We start from the raw sequence: 24,451 nt of genomic DNA, 5'->3' as shown, positions 1-24,451 counted from the left end.
TTTGTGATAATGCTGAGTTGAGAGAATCTGGTAACTTCCTGATTTGACTTTGGCATAAGAAGTCTGCTGTGAGGTATTTTGCCCATGATGGCCATGTCATACAAACAGTTCCAGTTGGCTGGGAACACCTGGTGGAACTGTCAGAGTAGGGCCCAGTAGGGTCCATGTTCACGGAGTTGCAGTAATGTCTGTCAATGCCTCATAGTAAAGTAGATTGGGAGACACGTCTCCATTGTTTCTGATTAACATAGCCTTAACTCCTGACTTGTTTCAAATTAACTGTTGAATTACTTCATATATAACTTCTTGCATGTAATTAATTTAGTTTACACAATTGGTAAGATGATTCTAAAGCTATAAACTTTTAACCAAAAATACTGCCTCTTAAAAATGTGCATAAACTAGAGATGTCTCCCTGCAAGAAACTTCAAAAACACAGTCTTCAACATGGAAGACTCAGCTACTTGTTTTATAAGAGTCCTCTAATAAATTAAAATGATCCAACTTTTAAAATAATTAAGAAATTAGGGGCCAATGTTTTGGTGTAGTGATTAAGCCCCAGTCTGCAGTGCCATTGTCCGATATGGGAGCCGGTTCTTGTCCTGGCTGCACCAGTTCTGATCCAGCTCCCTGCTAATGGGCCCGGGAAAGCAGTAGAGGACGGCCCAAGTTCTTGGAGCTGTGCACCCAGATAGGAGACCTGGAAGAAGCTCCGGGCTCCTGGCTTTAGCCTGGCCCAGCCCTGGCCACTGGCAGCCTTTTGGGGAGTGACCCAGTGGATGGAAGATTTCGCTCTCTGTCTCTCCTTGTTGCTCTGTAACTCTGCCTTTTAAATAAATTAATTAATCTTTTAAAAATTATATTTACTGGACAAAGCAAGAGAGCTATGCAAATTTTCTACATTTTTAGTTGAATGTGTAAGTAACAGATCTTGTTGATAAAACTTTCAATAAATTTGTTGATAAAAACACAAAGACTGTTGATGTACAATGTAATACTTTATCCATTATAGTATTTTTTTTGTTCTAGTACCATTGGTTGAACTCTGTAATTAACACACAATTATTCTTAGGTGTTTAAATTTTAACTAAAAAGTGATCCCTGTTAGGAATTTGGAAAACATTATGCTGAGTGAAATAAGCCAATACCAAAGGGACAAATACCACTTGTTCTCCCTGATAGGTGACAACTAACTGAGCACCAAAAAGGAAACCTGTTAAAGTGAAATGAACACTAGGAGAAGCGGTGACTTGATCAGCCCTCACCCTGACTGTTGATGAACAACTTAATATGTTATCCCTCTTAGTATTTTTTGTTTGTTTGTTCTACTTAATACTTTTGGTTGAATACTGTAATCAATATACAATTATTCTTAAGTGCTGAAACTTAACTGAAAAGTGATCACCGTTAAATATAAGAGTGGGAATAAGAGAGGGAAGAGATGTGCAATTTGGGACATGCTCAAGCTGACTTACCTCAAACGATAGAGTTAGAAGCATACCAGGGGATTCCAATTCAATCCCATCAAGGTGGCATGTACCAATGCCATCTCACTAGTCCCAGTGATCAATTTCTGTTCACAATTGATCATAATGATAGGACTAAGAACCGAAGGGATCACATAAACAAGAATAGTGTCTGCAAATACTAGCTGATAGAATAAAAAAGGGAGAGAACGATCCAACATGGGAAGTGAGATACGCAGCTGTTGCTCCCCCTCTTCGTGGAGGAACGACACAGGACCCTGCGCTGTTCTTTCGTCTGCTCGGCCCTCCCCGGGTTTGCTGCTGGTTCTTCCCGGGTTGGCTACTATCCCTTCCACCTCCATGGAAGGGCGGTTCCCCCTGCCACATTCCCCACTTCCGCGGGGGAGCGGCACACCGCCGGCCGGCTCTCTCGGGGGCTGCACAGGTGTTCCTTCAGATGTTCCTCTTAGATGTTCCTCGTGCATGCCGTCTCTCTCCTCCTTTATAGTCCTCTTCCACCAATCCCAACTCTGCTACCCACACGCCGAGTACGCTGCTCTCCTCCAATCAGGAGCAGGTCCCACAGTTTATTGGTTGAACTGGAGGCAGCTGTGTAGAAGCTGTTTCCCTTCTCAGCGCCATATTGTGGGAAAGCAGATGCATAGAATAAGTCTTAATTCCAGTAACTTAGTCTAGTCCGAGTTGCTCCCAGTTGCTCCCCACAGCAGCAAACCCATAGAATGGCAGATGTCCTAAACAGCACTCTGGCCTCAGAATCAGCCCTTAAGGCATGCGGAACCAGCTGAAATGCCCATGAGAGTATTTCAGGCATGGAAAGCCAAGACACTCTGGGGGAAAAAAAAAAAAAACCTAAATGAAAGATCTCCGTGAGTGAGATCCCAGTGGAAAGAACCGGTCATCAAAGAAGGAGGTACCTTTCTCTGAAGGGAGGAGAGAACTTCCACTTTAACCATGGCCTTGTCTAAATATGATCAGAGTCGGTGAACTCAGGGGGCTTCCATAGCCTTGGCAGCTCATGACAAGAGCCTAGGGTGATTCCTGACGCCATAAACAAGAGTGTCAATTTGTTAAGTCAACAACAGGAGTCACTGTGCACTTACTCCTCATGTAGGATCTTTGTCCTTAGTGTGCTGTACATTGAGATTTAATGCTATAATTAGTACGCAAACAGTATTTTTCACTTTATGTTTCTGTGTGGGTGCAAACTGTTGAAATCTTTACTTAATATATGCTAAACTGATCTTCTGTATATAAAGAGAATTGAAAATGAATCATGATGTGAATGGAAGGGGAGAGGGAGTGGGAAAGGGGAGGGTTGCAGGTGGGAGGGACGTTATGGGGGGGAAGCCATTGTAATCCATAAGCTGTACTTTGGAAATTTATATTCATTAAATAAAAGTTAAAAAAAATAAAAAATAAAAAAAAACACAAAGAAAATTTTAAAGTAAGTTCTGCTGTATCCATACCAAGCTACTATTTCCAATGTTGCCAAACAAAAGGAATATTGCCACTAATTCTGAAGTTCATCTGTGGCTACAAGTTTCTATGGAAATGAATGGCAGTTCCACAGGCAGAAAATAAAAAGTGTCTTAGTCTTTGGTCCTGCACTTTGTCTCCAACTGTTCAGGGTTGTAGTGTACTGTCATGTTCACGTTGGGATAGAAAAAGAGCACACAGAGTCTTTGGAATACCCACTGTTGAACTTAGCAGTACATGGAAAGTGAGCTCTCTAACTCATGGTTAGTGAGACGCCACAGTTCAAACTGCTTCATTCGGGGCCAAGTTTCTCCCAGTTCTGCATTAGTCTTGGTTCAGCCCCCTCCAAGGCTATCAGAGCTGTGGGCTCCCTCTGTGTTCTCTTCAACAGACTTTCTGGTTTGCTACTTTTACAACATTAAAAGCCTGAAATTGCCTTCTTTTCCTGCCATGTGCGTCAGCATGGGCGAAGTCATCTCGATTTCGTTTTGGACGTGGGTAGTATTACCAAGAACTTGGCTGCAACATGTGCACATGCTCTTTGACCATGAGAACTGCGGGTGTACTTTTCTTTCTTCCTGGAGGAAAGTCACTATTAGTTTATTTTATTTCTGTTTTAGAATCTGAGGTGATGGATCTATGTTACACCTACTTTTTGTGAGTCACATGTTGAGTGAGTAAATTAGGGGGTTTCAGTGTAGTAACTCCAAATACCCTTTTATTATTTATAAACATTAACAGAGAATAATCATCTGCCCCCAACTTCTAAAGGATATTTGGAAGGATATTCTAAATACATAGGAGTCTTTTGAAAACACTAAATGTTTTTTAAAAGCATGTATCTTTCCATTTTCTTTGTGTCTGCACACAGCTAGACAAATGATTAGATTGTCAGTCTCCTGATTTTTTTTCTCGATATCATATTAACATTGAGTGGCTTAAGAGAACTACAATAGTACCCACAAAAGAGCCACGTAGTACATTGCCAAATCGAATGCAATTACAAATGACACTTGAAATTGAACTAAAGCAGTGAAGAAGAGCAGAGGTACCAACTTGCTTTACAGGAACTTCACAAAATGAAGGCCGTATAAGACCTGATGTCATATTGGAAATTTTCTTTGGCAGCTACCTGATATCTGTGTAATTACTGACATGAGAAAAATCAATGTGTGAATGGTGAATTGGCTCTCCTAGAATCACATTCACTAAAGAGAGACCTTTACAACCGAAGTCTCCCAACACTCTATCTCATCCTCATTCTACAGTGCCTCACATTGTCATGGCATTCACTTATTTGTTCACTCTATTTTGGAAGAATATTGGATAAGCAATAAATTTCTTACATTTTTTTCTTTAATTGAGAGGCAAAGAGACAGTGGGAGAGAAAAAGACAGATAGATCTGCCATTCACTAATTCGGTCCCCCAGTGCTTGCAATTGCCAGGGCTGGACCCAGTCCAAAGTAGAGAGCTAGTTACTGAATCAGGTCCCCACAGGCATGGCAGGGACCCAAGGATGAGTCGTCACCTGCTGCCTTCCAGGGTGTACATCATCAGAAAGCTGGAATTAGGAATGGAGATGAGATTTGATTCCACACACTTTGATATGGGATGTGGGTATCCCAACTGGTATCTTAACTGCTATGCCAAATGCCCTCCCCAAAATGAATCAATTTTAACAATAATTTATGAAAACAAAAGTCTTAGCTAAGCCTCAGAAATGAAAAAAAAAAACAAATGTGAAATTGCAATAATAAATCAATTGCAAGCTTTGTGTGGTGCTCTTGCAGTAAAATATTCATTGCTATTGGGCAGCCATAGAATTTGGTGTCTTTTTTCTGTCTTACAGCACCCACCAAAATTCCACAGACTGAGTCTTCTCTCCCCTTCCCTTCTTCCTTTTCCTGAATATTATATCCTGGCTTTCATCTTTCAGGGCTACAGTCAGTTAGGTTTCTTAGGACACACTGCATTGCAGAAGCAAGAGCACAGGTGAGGTGGGGTAGGGTGGAAGTACAGAGCACAGCATGCCTTTTCTGAGATTCCTTCTTGCAATATTTTATTTTTTAGCTATTGATGTGTAACTCACAAATGGAAATCGCATATATATACATATATATAAAGTGTGAATGAATGTATATATTTAAAATTTGATGTTTTTGTTATTCATACACATTATGGAATGATCACCATAATCAAGCTAGTTCACTTGTCCATCATCTCACATAATTGCCTTTTTGTGTAAATGTGGTAAGAATACTTGTGATCTACCCTATTATCAAATGTTGAGAACTCATTACAGTATTCACTATGCTTACTATGGAGGACATTAACTCTCCGTGCTTATTCATCTCGTGTAACTGAAGAATCATACACTTTGGCCAACATCTCCCAATATCTTGGGTCATTATAAAACAGTAAGACTCGCTCCTGCTTGCTCTTTGGCTTCCTGTCCACTATGTGACATCTCCCTCCCACATAGGCTCCCATCATAATGCCATCCACAATGGCCCTCACCAGAAGCCCATTCAATGGATCCACTTGATTTTGGACTTTCAGCATTCAACACTGTGAGCTAAATAAACCTCTTTTCTTTATACATTACCCAGGCATTTTGTTATAGCAACAGTAAGCAGGCTAATCCAGGAGGGGCTGCACTATCTGGTAGTTCCAGTGGAAGGAACAAAGCAGATAGCAATGTTTAATGGTCTAGGTTCCCAGAACTTGCAGATACAAAGTTTATAGATCTGATTTGGGTTTCTTGTCATTCCTTTCAATAGGAATTTGAAGGGATTAATTGGATGCCAACAGAAATACTTTCCATCAACTACTACATTGGGAGTTAAGTGGAAGGTTGACTGCCTGAGGAAAATGTATCACTGGTGTCATCTTGGATGTTCCCTGAGGAAATGAATGTGTCCAGGAAGGAAAGAGTCATGAATGAGTTCATTAGGGAAAGAGCCAGTGTTAAATACCTGGCAGGCACAGGGATTGCACAGCCAGCTTACAAAAGTGTCAATTAAATAAGTGTTTTCCTGCTCCAAATGCTGCCTCTCCCTTCCTCCCATCCCAGCTCTGCTGGAGTCATAAGTAGCAGTGAGGAAGTATGGGAACAAAGAGAGCATGAGCTAAGAAGCTGTCCACAGATTTTTTTTGTGTGGAAGGCAACCAGCATGACTGCAATAGTCCTAAGAAGGGTAGGTCTGGAAGTTGTGCCTGTGAATGCAATTGGATAATTAGTTAGCACTTGGAACTAGACACTTAAAATGACTAAATTAGGATAATGTTAATGATATAAAATCACCTAATAGTGTCCAGGAAAATCACAGAGCCTGCTTGCCAATAGTGGCAAAACAACTAGTTCTGCTGAATAAATTTTAAAGGGCAGAGAAAGAAAGTAGTATTATATGTAATCATGTTTATTCAATACACAAGTTACTGTAGTAATAATAATCTTAGCTCATTTTAATTCTCCTTTTTCCACTTGAAATTCCAAAAGGCAAAATCTAAAATTAAGAAAAACAAATTCATAGAAATATGGAAGAGTAACATAATCAAAGGACTAGACAGTTTTATCAGTTTCTAGATTGATAGAAGAATTAATATTAACTACACAACTGAAACCTAACTCAAAGGAAGAGGTTTACAGAGATGAGAAATTTTCCCTATTGAGTAATGGAAAATCCCAAAATTCCAGGAGCAGAGCTGTTAATGGGGGTGGACTTTGTAGAAGTCATTTAAGTGCTTAAAGAACCTTGGGAGTCGTTATGTATGCATATTGTACCAGGCCTAGGCATCTGCTCATCACCTAGAGGTTGACAATGGGATTTTCTACTGGAATTCCCTATGCTGGACAATTATGGTCGATATTAGAGCCTGAGGAAAAAGTTGACAGATTACACAGACTTCCTCTGTTTCTCTACAAAAATAAGCAAACAGAAAACTTGAAGTTTTGAAAAAAAAAAAAACCCACATTTGTTAAAAATGCAGAAAAGAGAAACAGAGTAATTAAAGGTATAGTAGAGGAAATATTTTTGAGTTTGAGATTTGCATCCCAACTTTTTGACATCATCTCTGTATTCAAGGAAGATAATATAAACTTGCCAATTGATTCTATAAGACTGGCAAAATATTGTTAATAAAATCCAATCATGATAGCTCACTAAAAGAACAAGCTATTCCCATTTTTGAAAACAAATACAATGATTCTTAATTAAAACAAATTGAAGCAATATAATTATAGAAACAAAGCAATGTATTCAAGTAATGAGAAAAATGGGAAATGGTTCAACATAATACACTTGAAGGTGAAAATGACAAAATTTAAAAGTTGATATAATTGATGACAGGGCATTTTATTGTCTTTGAAATATGTTTATATTAAGAATAACTATTAAGGAAAAGAATTCAAACCAAATATAAACAGATAAGTCATCAAAGTCTTTATAATAACAATAATAATTCATGGTAATTTCCTACTTCAGATATTTATAAGCTAGATTATTCAGACAAGTCCTCAATAACAAAATTATGAAAATGTATTTTAGTAGATGTAGCAACTTAGAAGATTGTATTTCTTCTAAGACAATTTTCCAACCCCAGAAAATTTCTAGTCTTCCTTTGTATGGCCTTAAGGAGTGAGGCGACAGATCAAAACTCAGCCCATAGAGATGTGGAAATTAAAACCTTCAATAACTAGATAGCAGGGAGATACTGTTTGAAATGCAAGTGAAATAGCCCTCATGAAGAATTATATAATTATCTGGGATGTCTAAGTAGCATCAAACCTTCAGATTGGTTTACTATGGTCTAACATTAGTGATAGTCCCTGATTCTTAGCAGAACCAAGAAAAAATTCTCTCTAGAGGAAAGTATCTTCAATTAGACCTCAAATTAGTTCCAATGAACAGCAAGTAAACAAAGATTACTAGGCTTACAAGGAAATTAAATGCAATGAGCAAGAGTGAGCGGGACAACAGACGACAGAAAAACACGAATAATGGAATCTCATCATACTCAAAAGCCAAAGTTATTTTAATAAACTATACATGTCTACATGGTCCAAAATGCCTACACATGTGCCTTACCTCTTTGCTCCCTCCTCTAGCCACATTGGCTTTGCTGTTTCTCTGACATAGCAGATTCTGTCCTTGTCTTCCCCAACTTATCTACTTACCTTACCTTATCTTATCTACTTATATCCTCCTCCAGAATGTAAGCTGTGTATGGAAGACAATGCTGCCTTTTTGTTTGCTCCTATATCCCCATGGCCAGAAATCCAGATGCTCAATGCTTATTTGTGAATTGAATAAGTAAACTCTGATATGTGAAGTACTTAGGACAAGGCCTGCTTCAAAATAACCATTTGATATTAATCAGCTATTATTATTACTATTAAAATTAAGAAAAGAATGTTGAATGGATAGGCATGGATTTTAATTCAGAATTGTGTTCATTGAGATAGTTTCTAGCAGTGAGTGGTTTTTTTTTCACTGATGAGTTTCATGATAATTATTTTACTGCCGTGAGAAGGAGTTATTACTACTTTTACATTCTTCCTGATCCCTATCATATAAGGAAACAAGAAAAGTTCAATGACTATGGCAGTGTCCTTGTAGGACAGAGATACTGGAAACTTCAAGAAATGTACAGGTGGGACCAATGACACAGATCAAGAGGTAGCTAAACGTTCAAGGACTGTCCTGAAATTTACCACAAATGGCTCTTCCCAGACAAGTTCCCATACACATGACACTCACAGCATTTCCATTTTCCATCCAGGTGATCGTGGGGACCGGGATGCCTGTTGCTGTACAGCGCAAAGTCACAAAGGAACCAAAGGTGACATTGTGGGATTCGGGAGCCCGCAGGATTCTGGCAAAAACTGTTAGAAAGACAGAAATAGTGAGTGATTTTCCTTTAGAGAATGGCCAAGCTATAGTGGTCTTTAAAAATTGCCAATTAGACCATGTTTCCCCTTGTATAATCCTTCAGTGTTTCCCTGTGTCTTAAGGAAAACAGCAAATGCTGTGCCCTGGCCTCCAAGTCCTTTATGCCTGGCCTTTGCACCACTCAAGGGTATGCTGAGCTCATTCCCATTGAAGGAGACTGCCCATGTAGGAGCCTGCTCCTCAGCTTGGCGTGTACATGCCTCATTTCACACAGTAGGCTTCCCATATCATTCATGTCTCTGTTTAACTGATATTTCCTTACAAGGGTGCTCCTTAATCTCCCAACATACAATGTAACCTTCCTCTCATTAACTTTTTCATCATCTTATTTTATTGTCTTTACAGACCTTACCATTTTCTAAAATTATCTTATTTATTTTTTGTTTGTCTATTGTTTCCCTTCCCTGTTAGATTGTGTGAAACTAAAAGGCCTGCCTGCTTCATTCACTGCTGTAGTTAGTACCTACAAGAGTTCTCGAGCAAAGGAAGCCCAGGATAGCATTTTATTAAATTAATGGAACAATTAATTATGCTTTATATCCTCAACTGTGCCACAATGGGAAGATGTACAGAATCTGTCAAACTTTTCAGAGAATGAAGTGGTACATCGGGCAAAATAAAGGAAAGCGTATTTTAGGTAAGGCATGGGCAGGAGTGTGAATATTTTACATCCCTTCCTGAGGCTGAATTCCCACTGACTAAGAGAAATATCTCTGGATGTGAGAAGAAATTCTACCTTTAGCTAAAGAGTAGGGTTGAAATTAAGAATGCACAGGATAGATGGAGTCACAAAATTGTTGAAGTTGGAAGAGATTTGAGATTGACTGGATTCCTGCTCTTATTTTATAAACAAAGAAGCTACTTCCCAGTTAACTTGCTTTCTCAAGGGCATAAAAGTGATGGGTAAGAGATGTGAACTCAGGTCTTCTAATTTCAAATCCAATTTTCTTTCCATTATGGAATTTTTTCATTATCTACTAAATAGTCCATAAGTTAGGCGGCTGCCTTTTGTTTTCTATGACTTAAACACAGACAATTGTTGGACAATTGTATGCTCTTTCCAGTTTTGAATTAACTTGAATGTTTGTGATATTGAAGACTCTAAAAGGTGGAATTTAGTATATTTTAGATATACAGAAGTTGGACCCTAAGAAGAGCTAAAATGGTGCTCTCTTCAAGGCAACAGGTAGTTACAAAATATGACAGCAAAAACTGGCTTCAAATGTTAAAATAAAGCTGAGTCTACTCCCTAAAAGCAAAACTGAGACTGATTTATGAAAGTCCTGGAATCTAGCAGTCTACAAAAAGTTTGTGGAACATGTTAATACCACGGAGATGCAATGCCATCAAATCCACAGCAAATTGTTTAGTTTCTTCACCAAATAAATAGCATCAGGGGAAAGAAAGAAGAATGATCTATTATAGATTAAGTGAGATTTAAGACACATTACCCAAATACAATGTGTGATTCTGTCCCAATTTAGTCTTAAGTTCATAGTTTGTGGACTCAGAATTAAGTTGTTGGCAACTGACAGAGACTGACTGGCATTCGAGCCAGGGTGCACCCAGATACTCTTCTTTCCTAATGTTTTATCATCATCATCATCATCATCATCATCATCATCAAAACTTGGATTATGTATCTTATTTGAGTTCATGTGCATCATTTTGTTGAAATAGCTTTCACAGGTTGGGGCTAAATTTTTTGACTATAAGACTGTTGTATGAACTTCTTATGGGTCCCATTGCCTCTGAGAATCTGAAACAATCAGTATCCTTGACACATTTGGACTTGGATCTTTCTAATCTGATAGAATGCAATAACATTTACTGCATCCTTGAACTTGAATGAGTCTGGCTGAAGATGAGCAAAGTTCAAATTTGGAGAAGAGTGAAATCTAGATTTTTTTTTCCTCTTTAATTTATAAGGCAAGAGTTTGAATTTGGGGACTTTAGATTCTTCCTGGAAATTTAGTAATCAGGAAAGGTTTACTTTGTTTTAATTTATAGCTCTCCTCCCCCCTCTTTTGGCTGGGATTAAATATTCAGAACACCATTTGGGCTTCTTGCAAAATTTGTGATGATGCATATTGCACAACATAGCTAAGCATACTGTGAAGTCATAATAAAATAGACAGCTACAATTATTCTAGAGTACAGCATGATTTCAGATTTCATTTAATTAATGAACCACTCTGTCCTGTATCATAATCCTGTGGTGGTTCCAGTAGGGCACAGAAAAGTAAATAATGGATTACTATCGGCATTACAGGTAGCTCCATGAATGTGAGATGTGTTGATAAACTGCTGATCTCTCCAAAGGGGTTAGATAGACCTTTGGCTGGCCATGAGTTTCACTGTAAAGTGCAGTGGATTAACAAAAATGAAAGACCAGAGATTAAAGAAAAGTCACTCTCTCTTGCAATTCTCACAGTCTCTACCTGCTTTGTTTAATATTGAAAGATAGATTTCAGGCTTTCTGTCTCCCTCCCTTCTCAAAGGAGGTTGCAGATTTCTGGTTTCTGTTCAAAAGTATCCTTATTGTAATGCGTTCTGACCCTGACCCGTGTTGGGTACTTTTCATAGCACTACTGGTGTGTTTATTAGTTTTGGGGCACTCTTTCCTCTCGGGATGTAAGAATCACAAGAATGAAGTTTTCCTTGTTTATTAAAAGAGTCTCAGTCTTTCTCTTTCTCTCCTTCCTCTCTCTCTCTCTCTCCCTCTCTCTCTCTCTCTCTCTCTCTCTCTCTCTCTCCAGAACCCTGCATGGCAAATGCATGGGTAGCACTCCAAAACAAATATTTACTGAGTGATTGAATGAATAAGCGAGCGAGTGACTTCTCTGATAGACTTGGGGAAGGGATTTGTAAATACACATACATCTCAGCCTGTCCCTGGACCATCATTCTCCCAGCTATCCTGAGCAGGTGTAAGAAGAGTAGAGTGTTGATAGGAAAAAAGGAAGTTCACCAGGTCAGAGCCTCTATATGCTACAAATAGAACTGAAAGGTGAAAAACTTGGGACCTAGTGAGGAAGATGAGGAAAAAGAAGTTATATTGCTGTAATATTTAGATGGGTAGAAAACTCTATTTTTCAAGGCAGGTTTATTGGTAATAAAAGTGATATATTTTTACCCAATTGTACTTGTTATCAGTCAAAATTAGGGATTGTGAAAGAAATTCCAAAACATTTATCAAGCACTGAAAACAGTAGTCAGTTGCAATTAAATATAACTGCCATACAAAAAATCTCCATGGATAATAATTCACCTGCAATAATAATCTTGGATGCAGCTCAATAGTAGACCACATTATTTTAGTGGCAGTCACAAACTGAACATATATTGTAGGACACTATAATCCAAAAAGTAATGTGATATTTCTCTTATGAAATAAAACACATATTGAAAAATCCCTCTTTTGCATTTTATTTGCATGGAAAAAAATGTGTTTGTGTTATATAAACACACTCCTTAATAGAGGAAGCATGAAGTTACTTAGTAATTTATAAATTTTATAACAGTTTTGAATAGATTTTTAGAGAAAACAAACTATCAAGAGCCTCTTTCTGTACATAATGTTTTAAATTCAAGAGGAGAGAGGGAGAGAGATGAAAGAGAGAGAGAGAGAGAGAGAGAGAGAGAGAGCACTCTCATCTGCTGATTCACTCCCCAAACGCAATGACTGGGGTTGGGTCAGATGCGGAGCCAGGAATGCAATCTGGCTCTCTCACATGGGTGGCAGGGACTCAGTACTTGAGCCATCACTACTGCTTCCTGTGGTGGCATTGACAGCAAGCTGGAATCAGGAGCTGGAGCTGGGAATTGAACTGGGGCGCTGTGATATGCTAAGCACAACGGCTACCTCTCTGCATAGAGTTTTATGCATCATTCTCCATCTCACAGTGTGCCCTTTCCCACTCATTCTCCTGTGGGCAGGCAAGTCATTGTTCATCTGCAATGTGGAAAATAGACACAAGCAATATATTTATCCCTGGGCTTCTTCTAGTGGGATTTTATTTGTGAGTTTGGGGCTTTGTTTCTCTTGGGCAGATTTTCAGGACTAACTTTAGGCTGAGAATCCTATAATCAAAACTGGGCTGCAGCAGCCAGCAATTCCAAAGTCCTTATGACATAAACACAGAATATTGTCTCCCTAAACTTCTATCTCTGCCTTCCAAATGAATAAATACAATTTTTTAAAATTACGTTCTCTTAGAGTTTCTAAAATTAAAATCTGACTGACCAAGTGTGAATGATGAGGCAGAGCAATTGGAACTCTCTTACATTATCCCCAGTATTAAAAATGATAAAGTTAATTTAGTCTATGCTGACAGCTTATAAAATGTTGGCCATACAACTGCATTGTGATCCAGCCATATTTATTCAGAAGGAAATGAAGGAATAGTAAATACAATGACTAGCAGCCATGATATGTGTGTTTCCCAAAGTACTTCAGGATACATAATCAGTTTTATTATTGATTGCCATTTTAAGGGGTAATATGTGTTAAGGAGATAAAAGCCATTATTCACCCTGAAATTGCACTGGTTGTACAGAGGGTATCTCAGGGGATAAGGCACCCAAATTAAGTTCTGAAGTTAACAAGCAGTGTGATTTGAGAAGAACTACTCTTTCCTTGGTAAAGGAACAGGGTTGGGAGATGATCAAGCTTCATCAATGTTTATTTCTGAAGCTTTATTTAAAAGAACACCATGAGGGGGCCGGCGCAGTGGCATACTAGGTTAATCCTCCACCTGTGGCGCCGGCATCCCATATGGGCACCAGGTTCTAGTCCCTGTTGCTCCTCTTCCAGTCCAGCTCTCTGCTGTGGCCCAGGAAGGCAGTGGTTGGGCCACTGCACCTGCGTGGGAGACTGGGAGGAAGCTCCTGGCTCCTGGCTTTGGATCAGCGCAGTTCTGGCAGTAGCGGCCATTTTGGGGGTGAACCAACGGAAGGAAGACCTTTTTCTCTGTCTCTCTCTCTCACTGTCTGTAACTCTACCTGTCAAATAAATAAATAAATAAAACTTAAAAAAAAAAAGAATACCATGAGCTCAACATGTATTTAATTTTCTCCTCCCATTTAAAAAAAAATTTTCTCTTACTCTTTTCAATTTTATTTTCTGCCTTCCCTAAGAGAGGATTTTTAGGTTACATGATTCAAACTAGAAGTGTCAGGCATAAGAATGAATTGAATCAAATAAATAAACCTCACTAAAGAAAATCACATAGAACCAGGTGAAATGCTGTAACTTGCATTTTGCTATAAGCAACCTGTATTTAAAAAGAGGGAAACATATACAAGTTGAGCATCCCTAATATGAAAACCTGAGCTGTGACACTGAGATGTTCAACTGATAAAATCTACATAAATTCTTGTATTCTGAAATCTGAAAAACTGAATCTAAAACAGTTCTGGTTCCAAACTTTTCAGATAAGGGATGCTCAGCCTATGCTTTATTTGAGACACTAGGATAAAGAGATCTGGTTTTTAATATATCAGCCCAAGATTAATTCATAGTGTCTAACTATGTCACTTGTCAGTTTATCAATTTTATCCTCAAAATATCAAAGTTCAGATTGGAAGAGCACAAACTTCGGGGCTTAATTAGGACCCAAGCTATTGTGAGGGGCAACAAGCTCTCATTCTCTACTAGGATTTTCCTCAAACAGCTTTGTTGCTTTCCTATAAACATATTCCCCTAAATATGTATGTCTAAGTGCAGTTAAAATGTAGTAATTTAATTTTTACTGATTTGGAACAATTGCTTACTACTGCTTGTTTTGTTGAAATCATAACAATAGAAGCCTAAGCTGGCATTTTAATATTTCCCCAAAGATTCTAACTCCTCCCCACTAAAGAGAAGTCTTTTTAGTCAAAATGTAGCTTCCTTTTCCAATCTGTGTGGAATTTATATGATTATTTATTTCATTTTGTTTGTTTTGCCAGAACTTGAGACAACAAATGTAAACCTTTCTGTTGACCGCATGTGTTCTTAAAACATGTAAATAGTCAAGAAACACGTAACGAAGCAACCCATCTAATAACACTGTTAAATGCTCTGACTTAATATCCCCCACACACTGTTTGTTACTTTTTTTTTTTAGCAAAATAAAGACTTTTAGAGTTGTTTGTAAGGCCAACAAAAATAATCAATTGAAAAGAACCATACATTTACAAAAAAGCATCTCAGAAAGAAAAAAAATACCTTTAGTATCTTGGTCAGGTTCACTTTCTTCTATTAATAGAAACAAGACAAAACCCACAAATACAATAAACACAAACAAAACAACACATCATGAAAATGGAAGTCTTTGGCCACAGAAACATCAATTGTGCAACAAGATTAATTATGTTTCTCATTTCAGTAAGAAACAAATGCAATCCCTGGAAACTACTGACCTTTGGAAAGCAAACTATTAAGTGACAGAAGACTTCAAATTATTACGTTTAGTCAGGCAGTCTTATACCGAAAAAAAAAAACTACAGCGCACCCAGCAACATAGCTCATCCATGCTTTTTTATTCTAATGTTGACAATCCCCCTTTCTTTCTGGGCAACAGAGCGCCTACTATTCTCATAAATTGTGTCCCCCTCCCCGCCTGACTTCTCTTACAGGCCCTGCTGTGAAGTCAGTGATGTTGGATCTGGGATCTCAGCTATCATTTCTATGGCAATGGATTTATGTTGTGGTAAACAGGATTAGGGGGTTTCTGCAAAACAGAGCCTACCACCAACAGAGATCTGAAACTCTGATTCAACATCCTGGAGCTGCCCAGGGAACAGAAGGGCCAATCATTATCTTCTGGGAACCTACAAGCCAGTCAGCTACAAAGGAAAATGAAAAAAAAATGTCTAAATGGGGTTCAATTGAGGGTTTATAATTTTTAACAAATCCTAGAAGGTGAGATAACAAAAATCAAATTCATTGTTCCAAAATGTTGATTGTCACCATACCATATGTAGACCCCACATGGAGTTCTAATTTTCACACCTCAAGGTTTATTAATGTCACTTTAGACTTCTTTTAGAGTTAACAATAAGCCAACTACAATGTTTGCTTACAAGTAAAAAATAGTTGTGCTATTCCTAACAGCTTTTAATGATAGGAATACACTTACATATGTCTTCAGATTATGGATATTTTCACACACATTGCTTACTGTCTCATTTAACTCTCACCTTGTCTCAGACAGCCCATTATACAAAAAATATGAGACTGGGGGCCAGCATTCAATATGGGCACTGGTTCTAGTCCCAGCTGCTCCACTTCCAACCCAGCTCTCTGCTATGGCCTGGGAAAGCAGTAGAGGAGGCCCAGGTCCTTGGGCCCCTGCACCCATGTAGGAGACCGGGAAGAAGTCTCTGGCTCCTGACCTCAAATCAGCACAGCTCTGGCCATTGCAGCCACCTGGGAGTGAACCAGTGGATGGAATTCCTCTCTCTCTTTCTCTGTCTCTGCCTCTCAAATAAATAAATACATCTTTAAAAAAAAGAATATGAAACACATATGCTTCCATCGAGTCAACAATTCAATCCCATGTTGTAATAGTGAGTCTTCTACTGCAGCTGTGTGTCATGATGAGAAGGTGTCACTTAGACACCCAGCCCCCTTAAAGTTCAGTGAATTTTTGGTTTCCCACTTAGATTTTACTGTCTGATCTTTCCCTACCTCTACCAAGCAAGTCAGAGGTACATTGTTGTTTTATTTATTTATTTGAAGTATCAAAGGTCAAAGTCTACTCAAACTTTCTGAATTGATTACATTTGTGGTTAAAAGGAAACCTAGAAGTTTTCTATCAAATGTAACTCTAGAGAAAGAAATTGCTTTTAACACTGCCCTGACCCATGCGTGGTAAAGTGCAGTTACTGGATAAATGGTCATTTCTTCCATACTCAACACTGCTCATCCAGACACTCAGAAACTGTAGAGTTCCTGATTGCTTCGCACCCCTTGATCAGAAGACAGAAATGGAGGTCAATATTTGGGCCAGACTGGGTCTGAAAAAATTGCATATTATGAGATTGGGCATGTCTTTCTAGTTTCTCAGAAAGTTACACTTATTTCTAAGCTATAAACAATCTCTGCCTACCTCCAGTTAAGTAACTACTGAGGAGTGAATGGGATGACCATAGGGATCCTATTGGAATATTAACCATCTTTATTCCATGGCTATAATATCTTCAACATTTTATTCCACTAAACTTTTGAAGAGCAACAGTAAGTTTTGAAAATCTTATTCATTGTCATTTTCTCTTCTCTTAAATTGTTCTTCCAGGAACATAGAGCAAGTGCAAATCAATTCTGAGCCTCGTTTGAATTTTGCTCCACTGATTTTTTTTACTGGACTATACTTGAACTATACTTTGGATCAATTTTGGACAATGCTGATTTTCCTTTAATCTTTTTCTACTTTATTCCTATTGTGGTTTCTATTTTTTTTATTTTGTTTGATTTGTTTGGGATTGAAACACGGAAGTTTTTGAAAGAATACTTGATGCTCACCACTGCAGATAAACAGAACCAACTCGAGGTGAAAGAATATCTAAGATCTATTGCTTTCCTAGGAGGATACTTAAACTATTGGAAATTATGCTTTCATGCATAGACTATCAAAAGTTCTAAAATAAATTTTTATACATACATATATTTACATGCTTATGCATTAATATACATGCACACACATATATTCACACACATGCACACAAAATTCTGATTATTTTAAATTAGAGAAAATTCTGGAAGGATAATCTATAAAATCTTCTTAAGCTTGGATACACTCATTCATGCTATGAGCTTGTTGGTCACTTCAAGGTTAAACTAAAGTCCTAGTTTTTCCAGGTATTCTGTTTACCTATTTTCTCTCTTGACTTCTGAACTTGTTGTTTTACCACTCATCAATTTTTAAATATTCTGTTTTGTGTTCTTTATTCCAATTTAATTATTAAATTTTCACTTAACATCTTAATGTGTAATGCATTGGTTTTGTCTGCCAAATTGAGTAGTAACCTTCTTTAAGGATCTAGGGTTAGAACCATATTGGAGTTAGTATCAAACTTTTGTTGATCCTGTTTTCCCTTGAAGTCCCACAGAATCTCTTCTTTGCCAGTGGGATTAGTGAGCACTTTTCTTCCACTCTTTTGAGATTGCCCAGTAGGACATTAAGAAGAGGGAATCAATGATAGACCTTATTGGAATAATCTGAGATATTATTTATTCACTTTACTTCAACATCCAAGTTAAATAGTAGTCCAGCATGTCCTTGAATATTTTACTTATGGGAATCTCAGTACCATGATAACATCTAGTTTTGATCAACTCTGTTTAAAGAAAAAAAAAAAAAGAACCAAACCGAAATCAGTTGCATTATGATTACCACCCACCAGACCCATTTCTTACTTCTAGCCAGTGGGAAAGAACGGGGAAAATTCATCACACATCTTCATGTTTTCAGACTTGATATCCATCATTTACCATCTGATCGCTCACTTTTGTACTTCCCCATTCCTCTTAGCTTGGTAGTCCAAGCTAAAGCTAACACAGAGATAAGTCTAACAAATTCAAAGAACAGCAGACTTTTTAGAATGCTCTAGGTCTGTGAATAAGAGTTTGCAGAAGATTCTATTTCCAGTCATAGAGCTCACAGTCGCTTAGCTCATCGATTCCACTGAAAATCACGACTATTCAACGCTCATTTTTATTCTTGCTCTTATTAATGTTTGTCTCCATAACGGTGATTGTGTCCAGGAGATTTTAATTCTCAGAAAGATAAAATGAGGTTTTCCTACTCAAGTTACTGTATTAGTTGATTGAAGGAGGCATTTGGAAGGAAACCTATTGTTATATTTGTAGAGGGAAACCTATCAGAATTCCCTGATAAAAATAAAAGAGACACATTTAGTGAAATCACACAGGTCACGCAGATGCTGTGTAAAGATACTAAACAAGAAAAGAGGAAGAAATGTGAAGAGGTTTGCATTCCTGTGAGCACAGGAGTTGGGAAGCCAAGACGCGGATAGGAATTTGGCTACATGGAGTTAAGATCTCAGAGGCTTAAATTTCATGTTCTCTGTGCTGTGCTGTTTGGCATTGGAACTTCCTCTTTCTCACAATGATGTTATCAGGAGAGGAAATATACAAATAAGGGCTGGCTTTGGAGCTCTGTAGGTTAAGCCATGGCCTGTGATGCTGCCATCTCCTTTGAGTGCTGGTTCCCTCTAGCTCTCTGCTAACGCACTGGGAAAGCATCAGAAGGTAGTGGGAGTATTTGGACCCTAATACCCACATGGGAGACCCAGATGGAGTTCCAGGCTCCCAGCTTCTGCCTGGCTCAGACCCGGTCATTGTAGCCATTTGGAGAGTAGATGGAAGGTTCTCTCTCTGTCTCTCTCTGTCTCTGTCTCTGTCTCTTTCTCTTCGCCTTTAAAATACATCAATAAATCTTTTAAAAATACATATAAAGAAAACAGAACTTGGAGGTAAAGCCACATATGATAGTTTTCAAAGGACTTCTTATATGGGCATTCCAGAGTTTCCAATTATACTTGTCTGTTTCTTACCTCAATGTTCAGGACTATGTCAATATCAGTAATAGGTTATGTAATGGTCTATAGCATGAGGGTTAAAGGAATAGGCTCTGGATCTAGGCTACCACGTTAGAAATCTTGTGATACAGTTATGATTTTTTTTAAAGATTTATTATTTATTTGAAGGCAAGAGAGAGAGATCAATCTTCCACTCTCTGGTTCACTCCTCAGATGGCTGCAATAGCCAGCACTGGACCAGGCCAAAGCCAGGAGTCAGAAGCTTCTTCTAGGTCTCCCACATGGGTACAGAGACCCAAACTCTTGGGCCATCTTCCACTGCTCTTCCCAGGTTATTAGCGGGGAGTCAGATCAGAAGCGAAGCAGCTGGGACATGAACCAGTGCCTGTTTGGAATGCCAGTATCAGAGGCAGCAGCTTTACTCACTATGCTACAACACCACCCTGGTATGGTTAGCTTATAATCAGTTATTTCTGTTAAACAAAAAAGCTGTGAAAATATATGTGCGTGAGAGTGTGTTTTATTTATTTAAGTAGCTTTGGAGTTGACACTTTTGTGTTTTCTAGATGGATTTAAAAAAGTCACTTGTAAACATCAAGACTTTTATATATTTTCAATAATAATAATCCTTGGCTGGCGCCATGGCTCAATAGGCTAATCCTCCACCTGTGGCGTTGGTACTCCGGGTTCTAGTCCCAGTTGAGGCACCGGATTCTGTCCCGGTTGCTCCTCTTCCAGTCCAGCTCTCTGCTGTGGCCAGGGAGTGCAGTGGAGGATGGCCCAAGTGCTTGGGCCCTGCACCCGCATGGAGACCAGGAAGAAGCACCTGGCTCCTGGCTTCAGATCAGCGCAGTGCACCGGCCGTAGCAGTCATTTCGGGGGTGAACCAACGGAAGGAAGACCTTTCTCTCTGTCTCTCTCTCACTGTCTAACTCTGCCTGTCAAAAAATAATAATAATAATAATAATCCTTGATAACATATCCCACTCAGTAGAGTTTATATAGTGATATATAATGATTAGAAAACAGACTGTTCATCAAGATGATGCTATGAATTCACAAATCAATCCTCAAGCTAGAATAAGTACATAGCAATCATAGAGAACACACAATTTGTTTTTACCTACACAAGTAAAGTCATGTTAAAAACAAGAAGAATATCTCACTGTGTAAGCAAGTAGGCCAAACATGCCAGATAAGCTCGAGCTGCTGAATTCTGGTTCTCTAAACAGGAGAAGGGGCCTGGATTTTGATTTCTCCAGCAGTGTTTCACCCCAGGTGGGGGTTGGAGGCTGAATGAAACCAAAGGGAAGGGGTGAAGCTTCCTTTTTGTGAAAGGAGGAAGAAGAAAAGTTTGGCCATTATATATTCTTGTGTATTGTACATGGTTTATATCCAGAATGTGTGTGATGCTTTCAGCTCACTTAGCAACTGGATGTGGGTCGAATCCCAAAACTTTATAGAACAGTTTCCACTCTGTGACAACTTATTTGGAATAACGAAGTTGAAGGACTCCTAAAGACAACTCCAAAGACTACTGAAAAAGAATTATTTCAGAGAGAGAATAATAAGATATGCAGCAGCAAATCATAGTTTCAAAGCACATAGGAAAATGAATGCCAAGAAAGGAAATGAATTCAGTAATTGTGGGATTAATTTACTCTGGAAGAGATGAGGTAATGCAAAAAGAAAGTGAAAGAATCTCAGAAAATAAAGAACTAGCATCTGTTAAAAGAAAAGAACATTGAATTGTGAGATAAATACGCAAAACTGAAATACAAGTAAGTATGACAAAAACAATAGAAATACTAGCAATTAAAATTATAATAACAGAATGTAAAAATAAAACCACACAAACACCAACAGATCTGATAAACTCAGGATTGGATGGGATTAAATGTAGAATGAGTGAATCAGAAGATACTTATAAAATTATACAGTCCTTAGACTAGACAGCAAAATAGAGAAAAATGTGAAGGATTAATTAAGAAATTAGAAGTAGAGAACGGAGGGAAGTGCAAAGAGAATTTCTTTTTTTTAACTTTTATTTAATAAATATAAATTTCCAAGGTACAACTTTTGGATTACAGCGGCGTTTTGCAAAGAGAATATTTCAAAAGATAATGGTTGAGATTTTCTACACCTGAAGAACTGCTTCAGTCCCCAAAGATGTATTAAAGAGGTGACGTTCAAAGTTTGAAATTCATCAGAATCACTTATGAAGTTCAAAAATGATTAAATTCTAGAAAAACGACCCTGATGACTAAATCAGAATTTCCTTCCTGGGGGCTGGAGGTCTGTGTTTCTCAGCAGTCCTTGCAAACTTGATCTCCATATCCAGTGGTCAGTGGGCTGTAAGCCACGAGGTCGTAAGTTCACAGGAGGATTAATAAAAATAATCTGACACTGTTGTGGTTTTACAATGCGTCCACAAATCCTTTGTTGGAAAAGTGGAGCTTGATTTCTCTCCTGAGAGGTGGGCTAGGCTTGGTGACTGACCAGAATAAGGCAGAAGTGCTGTGTGCTTTCTGAGAACAGGCCATAGAAAAACACTGCCCATCCCTCCTTGTTCTCTATGAGATTATCAACTCTGGGGCAAGCAAGGCACCATGTGGCCAGCATATTCAGTCTGTAGAGGGAGCGCCCAGATAGGGCAAGAGTGTTGCCTTTTCATCAGCCTTGTGAAGATGAACAGTTGAGTTGGATTCTCCGGCCCAGACAAGCTTCCAGATGAATGCAGAAGTGGTCAACGTCTCCACTGCAGATGCAGCCTAGAGAGCAACCCCATGAAGCCGCTCTGGAGTTCCTGACTCCAAGAAACTAGGACAGGATCCTCTGTTGCTGTTATAAGCCACTAAGTTTCTGTGTCATTTGCTACACAGCAATAGATAAGTAATTGACACTGTGTCAAATTATACTGAAATAGATGAATGACATCAGTAAGAAAAGTCAGGTTCCAGAACACGGAGTGATAGAATGCCAGAAAGTTTCTCATCAACGGATGTCAGAAAACATCAGGTAGTGGTGAGGAAAATACCTGTCAGCCTAGATGTGAATACTCATCTGAATTATAAAGGGGGCATGATACATTTTCAAACATGCAAATGCAAAGGTGGTAGACTACCCACAGATCATCACTGCAAGAGCTAATGTATAATATATTCTGAGATGTAAGAAGTAGAAAACAGAAGAAAAAAAGGACATGAAAAGGGAATGAAGAACACAGAAATTGGTGGCATATGTTGGTTGAACTTTTTAACTATGGGCTATGAAACAATTCAGTTTTTTAAGAAAAATAAAATTTTGGATAACACTAAGGAAGAGGAAGGGTTTGAGAGGAGGGGATATTAGAGAGGATGAAATTAAGGAATGATAAGATTCTTCTCTCGTTTGAGAAGACTAGAGAAGTATTAAGTGATTTTAAAGTTTGAACTATAGCATAGTATATATATATATATATAAACTGTAAAAATAATTATTGCTATATATCATTGTGATCTATAATTTGAAAACCAAAAAAAACTTTGTGGAAAGGGTAAAGTGGAGAATTAAAGTAATGTATTAATCCAGCAGAAAGGGAGTTTAAAAAGAAGTAGAGAAAAGAAAGAACATAACACATAATAGAAACAAGAATAAAGACTAATGAAACTAAATTCTCAAATATAAAGGACTAAATTTGTCTACTAAAAATAAAGTCTTGGAAGTTGGATTATATAAAACAAAAACTAGCCCTATTCTGCTTGCAAAATAGCAGAAAGTTAGGAAAGAAAGGGTGGATGGATACCACCAAGCAAAGGGCATAGTAAAATACCACACAAAAGCAAAATATGGCAACAATATTAATAAACTAAAAAGCAGAACTTATAATAAGAAAATTCACAGAGTGAAAGAGGAACATTGCCCAGAGGTAAGAAAATACAGTCCCCAATGGAGGAGCTATAATACGATTTAACATTTAGGCATTTAGCAATTTAATTCCAAAAATGTAAGACCAAAACTGATAGAATTAAGAAGACACATTTTTCAAAGCCATGACATAATGCTGAATTTTCCACATAGAAACTTATGAACAGTTCATTGTCATTGACAATGTGAAGTACAAATGACCCATTAAAACCACCTATATAAATGACCTGGTTAAATGATCTATTTCAGGGGGAGGATCATAATTTTTTCAAACCTAAATAAAAGAGAAAAGTAAGTATTGCTTCTATTCTTGCCTGTAATTCTAAATGAAATTTAATTTTCTGGCACAGTATAAATTTATTGAAATAGAAAATTAAAATGAAAAGTTTATAAATGCTACAAAGTAAAAAGTTCTAAATGTTTCTCAGCTTGAGCTGCTCTTGCTTCTAAATTTCAAGTATAAATTTCCTGAGATTTGCACTATTTTGTGAGAACTCATTTGGTGACAGCACCAGAGATTAAGATGATTTGTGAAAATGTCTTAGAAGCAAGAAGTGTATATTAAGAAGAAATGTAAAAATCACGCCATCTATATAAAACACTGTGGTTTTTGCCTTTTAAAATAGTCTTTCCCTGAACATTGTCTTGTTGTATTTTCATATGTCATTTATTATAAGTTTGCTTACAATCAGTATCTCATGGAAATCTGTGACTATCTGTTCTATGAGAACACCACTCCTGGGCCTCTTTTGAGGACAAACTCAGGAATTAGAAAATCAAAATCTATTCATTAACGCATAATGTCCTATCCTTACACACATCCAGTACACTTACAATAATGCAGGTGGCAGGCCTGGATTTTAATCCTCACTTCATTGCTTACTACCTGTTCGGACAGGATTGTTGCTTAACTGCTCTGAACTTCAGTTTCTTCCTCTAGAAAATGTGCTTATTAACTCCTAGCCCCTGAAACTGTGGAGAAGATGAAATGATATGACTCAAATACAACAATGACTATAGCTCCTAACACACAGCTAGAAAGCAATGGGGACCCGTTTTGAAGCTGGATCCTCTAGGTCTTT

At 38.0% G+C, this 24,451-nt stretch overlaps 1 protein-coding gene and 1 long non-coding RNA gene across 4 annotated transcripts in view; one reads left to right on the top strand and one right to left on the bottom strand.

Annotated features, from left to right (window-relative positions):
- Window positions 1-8,877, top strand: part of LOC149128855 (uncharacterized) — an 84,996-nt gene extending 76,119 nt beyond the window's left edge. The window contains exon 3 of the long non-coding RNA XR_016211309.1: window positions 8,746-8,877. This is a non-coding gene — a long non-coding RNA (uncharacterized LOC149128855). The remainder of the gene's footprint in view (window positions 1-8,745) is intronic.
- MUSK (muscle associated receptor tyrosine kinase) overlaps window positions 1-24,451 on the bottom strand; it is a 103,012-nt gene that overhangs the window by 49,594 nt on the left and 28,967 nt on the right. For 2 of the 3 annotated variants that reach the window (XM_051843297.3, XM_051843304.3), the window contains exon 6: window positions 8,724-8,848. In XM_051843297.3, the coding sequence (XP_051699257.1) occupies window positions 8,724-8,848 (125 nt within the window). Of the gene's footprint in view, window positions 1-8,723; window positions 8,849-15,126; window positions 15,157-24,451 lie in introns of all 3 variants that reach the window. The other variant, XM_089301533.1, reaches the window with a different exon arrangement.

Source organism: Oryctolagus cuniculus, chromosome 1, assembly GCF_051225735.1.
Source record: "Oryctolagus cuniculus isolate XC-2025 breed Fujian yellow rabbit chromosome 1, ASM5122573v1, whole genome shotgun sequence".
NCBI classification, from domain to species: Eukaryota; Metazoa; Chordata; class Mammalia; order Lagomorpha; family Leporidae; genus Oryctolagus; species Oryctolagus cuniculus.
This window is presented reverse-complemented; position numbering and strand designations above follow the sequence as displayed.